Genomic DNA, 9291 nt, shown 5'->3' on the forward strand with positions numbered 1-9291 from the left:
CCCGGCTCTGATTTCTTCTCCCGAGCGAGCTCCGCAGGAGACACAGGCGCTGGCTGCCCCGTCCGCTCTCCGCCTCCGCCGCGCCCTCCTCGCCGGGGATGGGCCCCCCCGCCGCCGCCGGAGCCATCGCCTCCCGGCCGCCGCCGCCGTCGTCGAGCTCGCCCTGAAGCCCGGGCCCTCGCGCACGCCGGTTCGCCCCGCAGCCTCGCGCGCTGACCACTCCCGCCGGCCGTAGAGCCGTCACGATGCTGCCGCCCGCGCCCTCCCGCCTCAGGCTGCTGCTGCTGCTGCTCTTGTGTCCGGCGCACGTCGGTGGACTGTGGTGGTGAGTCCCGCGTCCAGCTGTCCCGGCGCGGCTCTGGACGCTCTAGGGTGGGGACCTCGAGACCGGTGGCGAGTTCTGCACCGCGCTCCCGCTGCCTCCGGACTCTACCTGCTCGCAGAGCCCAGCCGCAGGGCAGCGGTGTGGGGGGCCCGGGGTGGAGGCGCGTGCGGCTCTCCTCCCGACCTCCGCCCGGGGCACTCCTGAACTGCTGCTTAACCCCCCCGCACGGCACATTCTATTGTTTCCTCCCCCGGTATAGTTCCCCCCAAAAAGTTAGGTGTTCAATCCAGGTTACCAAGGTATTGGCGTGTGGGTAGGGAAGAGCTACCTGGGAGACAGATATCAGAAGAAAAGAATGTGTGAGGAGGGCCCTGGATTTAGGGTAGGGGTCTGGATTTGGGGAAAAGAGAGGAACAAGTTGGGGAGCCACAAGACAGAGAGGGTCAAACAGCTGTCCCTTCCCAGCCCCACTTTGCCTAGCAACCCACCGGCTTCTCTTCGGGCTTCTTCAGAGTGGGCTGTAGTGGCGAGAAAGGGAATGTAAAGGGGAAACTGAGTCGGGACCCTGGCTTCTCCACCTCCTCCTCCTGGAACAAGGAAGAGGAGGAAAAGCAGGAAGGGGACCCAGGGGCAAGGCCCTTCCAGACGTGAGGGTCATGAATGAAAAAAATGTGCAGCGGGTGAGCTCTGGGAACCGGGGAGAGTCCTGGTGAAAGGGAGAGGGACTGGCCAGCCAAGGGATAGGGGCGTCTTCCCAGACCTGGCCTTTGGACCTGGCCCTAGCTAGGCAGCGAAGGTTGCGGGAGCTCTAGTCTTGGCGGGTGGGGCAGGGGCAGGGGCAGGGCAGGGTAGGTGGGTGCCCGGCCGGAACAGCCTGGAGATCCAGATCCTGAAGACTTTTTTCCCTCCGCAGTCTCCAGAGCCGCAAACACTCGCCTGGAATAGCTCAGTGTTTAGAGAGGAGGGACTTGGACAATAGCGCTGACGGATCAGCCAATCCTAAGAAGAAAGGGTCTTGTCTATTTGCATATCGCCACATGATTGGCTGGATTCTTATCCTCCACTCCTCCCCCACTGCCGGGATTTGGAAGAGACAGATCCCTCTGTTCTGGAGAGATAGGGAGTAGGATGCCCTCACAGGGAGCGGCGGGCCACGATCCCTCCCTCCTCCGTGATGCGGAGAGACGTCTCTCACCGGTGTCAGTGAGGGGGCAAATCGAGGACGACCCAGGTCCCAGCTAGGGAACATACACCCTTGATCCTTGCTTAGTATCATGCGGTAGTAGCAGCTTTGAAATAGACAGACATGAGATTTAACCATTATGTCTGTGACCTTGGGCAAGTCACTTCCTCTCCTTGACTCCCAGTCTCAGTTGCAAAGTAGAGGTGACAGCCTCTCTACCTGGCAGGTTTGCTGGGAAGTTGAGGTGGGAAGATCTACAAAATGATCTGACGTTAGGAGGTACTCAGTAGATGTAGTGCCTTCTTCATAACCCAGCTTCCCGTGGCTAGGGGTCCCTAGGAGTGAAAAGGGCTATTCATTTAAATTTAAAATTCCATTCCAAGCAAAGCTTTGTAAAGAGATCTCTCTCCTGCCACCCCCATACACACCTTTCCTAATTTTGCCCTTTTTCAAGGTGTGGGGACAAGGCCGCTCGCTCCCCGATGGCTATTGTATTTCCTTCCCTCCCTCCTCATCTGTCTAAATTGTTATTCTTACAGTTAAAATACCACTTCCTCCATGAAGCTGTCACTTTGTCCTGCCTACAGTTGCCTTCTCTGTGCTGCCACTGTACCTCATACATTGGACAGCTGTGCTAGTGACTTCGTTGTACTGACAACCATTTCCTTTTGAGTCTCTCTGTTCCCTGCTCCTGGAGGGCAGAGCCTTTGTCTTTAGGACCCTCTGGGCCCAGGACAGCATAGGTGCTGGAGATAGGTTTGTGGAGTGTTGTTGAACTGGTTGACTCCCCTTTCTGGGATTTGTATCTGTGGGGGTTCCTTTGTTCAGGAGGGACTGCTGGGTGGGAGCCAAGCCAAGGAAGAGAGGTCTGGTCCCTTGGAGATTGACCCTGAAGCTGGGAAACAGGCAGTGGGGGAGGAGGGGAGGAGGGCAGGTGTGGGAGAACACAGAGGCCTTCATGGCCACAGCTGCAGGGAGAGCAGGGTGAAGAGTGAGAGGCCCCGGTGATAAGGTGTCCAGTGGCTGCCTCACTCAGATGTGTCTCAGACAGAATGTGCCTTTCCTGCCTGCCTGGGCTCCCTCACTCTCCTCTATTTCTGACACTTCATCTCTTTGGTCTGAGCCCAGACTCCCTTTCCCAGAATCTTTTACTCTACTTACATTCCTGTCCCCACGCCACCCCACCATTGCCCTCCAAGGTCAGGTTTAGGCTGGTGGGCTGGACCAAGCATTCCTGTTGGCCTGAGCCTCCTGCCACTCTCCCCATACCCCCCAATATCTCTTCAGCTGGGAGCTTTTGGGCCAGGGGCTTCCACACTGTTCCTTCATGTCTAGCACCTGCTTGCTGGCCCACTTCTCTCTGCTTCTCAGGGAATCCTGGCCAGGTCAGAGCTCCAGCCATGGCCAGGAAAACACCTGGACCTGCAGCAGCCTACTGTACTCCACTGTGACATTCTAGCAGCAGCCAGGCTGGAAGCAGAGAGGACTCCAGGACCTCTGAGTGACTCAACTGTCCTGGTCAGGAAAGGGGGATTCTGGAGTTGGCTCTAGGACCTGGCTTCAAGTTCTTGAGAAGTTTCCCTTCCACCATCTTTCACACTCCCCTGCCTTCCCACAATGCAATGCATGCTTTCTCAACTCTGCCTCCAGCCTCTCCGTCTGTCTCTTTTCCATCTGTAACCATATCTTTGTGAATCGCAGAATCACAGATTCTAGGACATTGGCCAGGCTCTCTTGAGGTCATGTTGTCTAGCCTACGGCCTCCCAGCCAGCCAGCCTATGCTCTGGTCCTGCCGGACCCTGTCTTGAGAGTGAGGCAGAAGGGAGAGACCATGGCTTCCTGGTCACCAGCTCCCCCGCTCCCCCAACTCTGCTCCCTGCTCTTCTCTTGCCCGCTGCCCCCAGGAAGTTCTTTACGACGTCTGATCCATCTTTATTTATACTTTCAATCAGTGGCTGTAGAAAATAGCTCACTTTCATAGAATAGCCAGATCAATTTCCCTTCTTCTCTCTTCCTCTTTCTTCTTTCTGTTTTATATTTTTTATGAAAGAAACTAGCCCTCCCCTTGTTCCACTAGGGAAAACACCACCCAGTCTCACTCCCTTCCCCCATGCATCTTGCCTTTCACCCTCCTCCCCCTTCACTTATGGAAAGGAAACAAGAGCCAGAGGCCTAGGACAGCCTCATCTCTGGCTCCACGGGGAGGCAGGGAAAGGTCCCAGGCTTCTTCATGACACCCAGGTTTTCCAGCTACCTCTCCCACCCCAGGCTGGGCCTGGCCACCCTTTCCTCCTGTCTTCATTGGGGGCCCCTGACTCTTCATGGGCAGTCCTGTTGCTGGCCCCCACCAAGCCTAGGGTGGGGTGGGGTGGCCATCTATTCCCCCCTCCAGTCCTCCCGCCTTGGCAGCTTCCCCCAGAGGGAGACAATGGGGCTGTGAGCAGAAAAGGGCAGGGGCAAAAGGAGGCTGTCCTGATCCGAGCCAGAGCATGCCCTGAGCCCACCAGAGTCCTGGCACTGTGACATTTCCTGGGGGGTACAGCACCCTCCTTCTTCCTTCATTCTCATCGGAAGCCAGGAGTTGGTGGGGGGAAGTCAGTGGGAGGCTTGATCACCAGGCCCAGCGAGGGGGATTCCAGAGTGTGCACTTTGATGGAGAAACGCAGCTGTGGAGGGGAGGAGATGAGGGCAGGGTGGGCGGTCAGGCCACGGGCAGGCTGGCAGCAGGGCGCCGCCAGCCAGAGCAGGAGGCACTCAGGACCACAGGCGCCTGTCCTCTGAGGACGGGTAGGGAGCGCCCCCTAGCCTGAGCCCTCCTTCCTGCCTGGGCAGGGTGCCACCTGGGGCTTCCCCAGAACTGCCTGAGAAGGAGCTGAGCCAAAGGTCTCTGAGAGGCCTCTCCCCCCTCCATCTTGGCCTCTTTGGCTAGTTCCTCCAGCTCTGAGCCCTGTGTTTAATTCAGAAGTTAGATCTAGAAAGGACTTAGAGATCACCTGGTCTCATATTCTCACCTACTTAGTGAGGGCAGCAAGGTCTGGGACAGGAGGTGACTTGCCCAAGGCCACCCAGAATGTTGGAAGCTGAGATCCAAGGCTGACTCTGCACTCATCCCTATGTGCAGTGTGGGTGGGGGATCAGAAAAGGGGTATGGGGCCTTCCACAGGTCCCTCCTGCTCTCCCGTTCCATCCTAGGTGGGTGCCCGCACCCCAATGTGGGAGAGCAGAGGGCTAAGGACAGATTCTGCTCAAGGCGTCCAGTGGAGGCCCATCCACCCATTCCTTTGCTCTCCCAGCCCTGGCCAGTAGGAAGGCCCTGTGCACAGTGATGTCTGTCCAAGAGGGGAAGCCCCTGCCTCTCCCAAGAGTGATGAGGAGGGAAGTGTAAGGAAGGACAGACAGAACCAAGTTGGGCCAGGAGAGGGGAGGGGCAGTATGGGGGTGGCTGGTGGGCAGTGGGGAGGCAGGGGTTAATGGGGCTGGGGCATCACTGGCTTTGATGTGGTGGTTGGGGTGGGGGTAGGGACTGGGGGAGGGGGAGCAGTAATTACCGAGTTAGACAGAGCAGGACAGGACAGGCGGGCGGGCACAGGCCCGGGCCCAGCCGCCTCAGCAGCCGTCAGGCAACATTTTTCTGCCCCTTCTCCACCACCCACCTCCCCCACCCCCGTGCAACCCCCACCCACAGCCCCAGGGCTCAGGGCTCCCTCTGCTGGCTCCTGGGAGGTGGGGTCAATCTAGGGACTTTGGGAGTGGGGGTGGGGAAATAGAGGGAGGACAGCTATGAGACCATTCAGAGAAGGCTGAGTGTCCAAAGGGCCTCTGACCCCTTCAGCCTCAATAATCCACCAGGAGTGCCTGCTGGGAAAGGGGGGAGGGTCCTCTGGGTGCAGCTGGTCTACGAGCAAGGCCAGATGGAGGAGAAGGGAGAGTTGGAGCAAAGGGTGTTCTCAGCAATCCACCAATGCTGCCTGCACCTGTTTGTCCTGCACTGTGCAGGCCTAAGAGATGTGTAAAAGTGTGAGCAGGAAGACAAAAAATAGTTGTCGAAGGCCACCCTCTGGACAGGTCCTTTACATATGTAACCTGGAAGTAGGCAGGTATTATTTCCATTTTACAGTTGAGAAAACTGAGGCTCAGGAAGTTAAGTCTCATAATCCATCCAATAAATGCTAAGTGCCAATTCCACATGCTAGGGACTCATTCAGATCACAGAACAAGCAAACGGCAGAGTCCAGATCCAAGCCCAAGTCTGGTGGATCCCAAAAGCCCTGAGTGTACTCTAATGACATCATGCCCACTTGTGAGATTTTTGCTTTAATGAATTTTCTACCTAATTGGAGAGAGAAGACCAGCGAATGTGAGAAGTTAATTATGCCACTGGCAGGATAACAAGCACCTGCCAAATGGTGACACCTGGAGTGATGGGGGTCTTGGTACAGGCTGGGGCCCCGGGGAGGCTCCTTAGGGCAAGTGGGATCAGAGGTGAGTTTGGAGAGATGCTGGCTAAGATTTGATGACTTAGGGGTGCAGAGGGGGTGGCTCTGAGTCCAGAAACTTCGTGGTGCGATCTGGGATAGATTCAGCTAGGCATCCCTGCTAGGAGTAAGGGGCTACATGAGGGATGGTGTGGGAGGGAGGCCACCTGTGTTTTCCCTCCAGCACTGTTTGGTGTTTTAAACAATCACCTAACTTTTCTTACAGTGGAGATCCTTCCACCAAGTGGCCAGCCTCTGTCACCTCTCTTTTCATATTTGTTCATCTGCATAACAAGGGTGAGGTGGGTGGGGCTGGACTGGATGATCTCTGGCATTTTCTGTGGCCCTCAGAATCCAGAGGCAGAAAGGTAAGGTTAGGCCAGCGCCCTGAGGCCTCCAGGGCTTAGGTCTGCAGATGCTGCCAGTAGGAACTAGCTGGCCCCGATGCCACTGATCCTATCAGCCATGGTCCTTGGGAGGGAGATCTTGGCGTAGGCCAAGCCAGTTAGGATGACCAACCCTAGGCTTGTCCCTTCTGGTCTGCACGCTAATTTCTCTCAGGTCTGGCCTCAGCTTTTCTGTGCCCAGGAATGGCTGCTGATTAGGTCCTACATACTGTGCATTCCCTACCACCGCTGTGCTCCAGGCTCCAAAGGGGCACATCTTCTTCAGGCTGATCCCAGGCCAATGCAGACCCAGAAGTGCAAAAATGCTGAGTTCATTCTCTAAGGAAGCAAAAAGAAAGGAGGGAAGGGATATAAAAGGAGAGGGGAGGTAGAGGAGTTATTTCTTGACGTGGAGTCAAATGTTAAAGTTAGAGGGGCTATGTGAGCCTCTCATGCTAACTCTTTATTTTTCTGAAGCCCAGGAAGGGAACTGACTTGTCCAGAGTGGCTCAGGTCACACAGAGCTGACGGAAACCAGGGTTCGGAAGCAAGGTTTGGTGTTTTGCCCAGTGCCCCCTGCCATGCCCCTTCTGGAGTTTCATTTCCTATGTATTTAGGATGGGAGCGAGGACAGGAGGGCAGGGAATGAGCTGGTCCCTTGGGATTCTAGCTGCTACTACTGCCCATCCTCCTCCTGGTCAGTTCGTAAACAAGTCTAGTTCCCAGGCAGCCAGCCAGCCTGGGGAGCCAGGCCCAGACCAGAAACTGGCTCTGGGCAGCCCCTCAACCCCAGCCCCACCTCCTGACAGGCCCTGCTCTTCCTACCCCTCATGATTCCTTCCCTATCTCTAGCCCCTGGGAAGCAGACTAGGTCAGGAGATTTTCAGAGGTCAGGAGATTTTCGCCTTTCTGCCTTGCTTGTCCCTACTCCCTCCTGCTTTCCTAGGAGAAGAGGAGGAGGGAGAGGAGAGGGATGGGGCAGAGTAACCTTGGGAAGATAAGGCCAGTCAACCTTGGGAAAGTAGGGAGTTAGCAGAGGGCAGGTGTGAGGAGGGGGACTGAGGAACTTAGCAGCGGGGGCAATAGGGATGGGGAGAATGAGTTTGCAGAGCCCCAGACTCCCAGGTGGAGTCCTAGACATACAAGTCCTAGGGAGGAGCTGGACAACTGCAGAGAGGACTTATTCTCTGCTTCCAAATCCCAATGGGGGAAAAAAATGTCTGAGGAAATGAATTAGGAGTCATGAAATAACATGTGGACAAGGGCTTGGGCTCAAGTGAGGACCTTCTCCCCAGATGGCTCATTCATTCATTCAAAAACATATATTAAATGGTGTTCATTGTAGTTTAATATACTACATATACTAATATTATTCATAGATAACATAGAATTCATAATAGGCAAATTTTAATAATAAGAATTGGGGGGAAATATGAATTAAGAACCTAAAAATCTGCCAGGGGAGACAAAGGAAAATAAGACAGACTTTACTCTCAAGGAGCTCATAGTCTTGTCTACTGATGCTGTACAACCATGCTGCGAGCTGCCTCAAATCCTTTTTATAATTAGTTGGGATAGATAGACAGACAGATCGGAGAGACTGATCAACTCTCAAAGTCACGGGGCCATTGGGAACCTACCCCAGCCCACTCTCCGCTGCTCCCTCCCTTGTTACTTCTCTAGGTTGGGAAAGGGTGGGGGCTGGTGCTGAGCAGGTCCTAAGTACGTGGAAGGAAGATCTGGGCTGTAAGTCTCTCCCCTGAGGAGAGATATCTGGTTCCTGAACTACTTGGGTAGGGATGATGACAGCAACCTGATCATGTGTGTGTGCGTGTGTGTGTGTGTGTGCAGGGGGGGATAGTAGTAGACCTTAAAGGACTGAGCTTACACATCTTTCTGCAACCACCTCTTTAAACATCTCACTCCTCAGTGTTGAGAGTTCTACCTTAAGACCTAAATTCCTCTTGCTGCTGTTTAAGACCATTACATCTCATTGTTGTGGGGCCAGAACATGCCTGGGCAGCCTGTGCTTGTGGAGCAAATGGGGACAGTGTGGCGGATATGCACTAAAACAAAACCAAAAAGTAGGCCACCTTAACCTTTGGCACTATTTACTACCATCATTCTTCTCTACAATTTCTATCTCCTGGTGCCTCCCCTCCCCACCCAGGGTCGTTTTTCTGCCCTCTGTAGAAGGGTTTTTGGGTGGTCTTAAATTACTCCTGGTTCCCAAGTACTCTGCTCACTTATTCTCTAAGACAGGGATCCCAGTTAAGTGTTCAAATGGAAGCAATGTGATTAAAGCAATTCCCCCCAGGTATGAATCGGTACTTGGCGTAACCTTCAGGGGTGTGGTATATGGCAGCTCTCTCCTCAGGCCAGTGAAGGCCAGGAGTGGAGGAATTCCTGAAAGTGTGTGGAACTTCCCATGAGGTCATCACCCACTAAGCCAAACACTGTCCCCCTTCCCCAGTCAGTTATGTCACCCCAGTGCGCAGGGCTTGGCTCCCTGCCATCCTGCTCTGGGAACCCCACAGACCCTGGAACAGGAGAAGGGTCAGTGTCACCTACTTCCCAATAATGCTTCAGAGACTTGGTCCCCAGCTCCTTCTGCTCCCCGGTTAAGGGAAGCAGAGGATGTTAGGGTGGGAGAGCCCACCTTAGAGATCAAAGCCCAGTCCTCCCATTTTATAGGAGAAACTCAGGCTAGAAGGGAAAAGGAAAGTGTGTGACTTTCCTCAGAAGAACTTTCCTCATGGAACATTCCCCAGCCATGCTAATATCTCATGGCATTCTATCTCCCTGGCATTGGCCCTGCCTTTCATCAGATCTGTTCAGCTGATATATATCCAGTTTGTGGTCCACTAGGACCAGATCCTTCCCTGACACTGCCTACTTGTCTTTGGTGTCTCCTTATGACA

At 54.7% G+C, this 9291-nt stretch overlaps 1 protein-coding gene across 1 annotated transcript in view; it reads left to right on the plus strand.

Annotated features, from left to right (window-relative positions):
- Positions 1-25: 25 nt before the first annotated feature.
- The window catches only part of WNT6 (wingless-type MMTV integration site family, member 6), a 13187-nt gene continuing 3921 nt past the window's right edge, over positions 26-9291 (plus strand). Inside the window, exon 1 of the mRNA XM_012642496.1 lies at positions 26-325. Coding sequence (XP_012497950.1) covers positions 246-325 — 80 coding nt within the window. The 5' untranslated portion in view covers positions 26-245. The remainder of the gene's footprint in view (positions 326-9291) is intronic.

This window comes from Propithecus coquereli, unplaced genomic scaffold, assembly GCF_000956105.1.
Source record: "Propithecus coquereli isolate 6110/MARCELLA unplaced genomic scaffold, Pcoq_1.0 Scaffold18, whole genome shotgun sequence".
In the NCBI taxonomy this organism is placed as follows: Eukaryota; Metazoa; Chordata; class Mammalia; order Primates; family Indriidae; genus Propithecus; species Propithecus coquereli.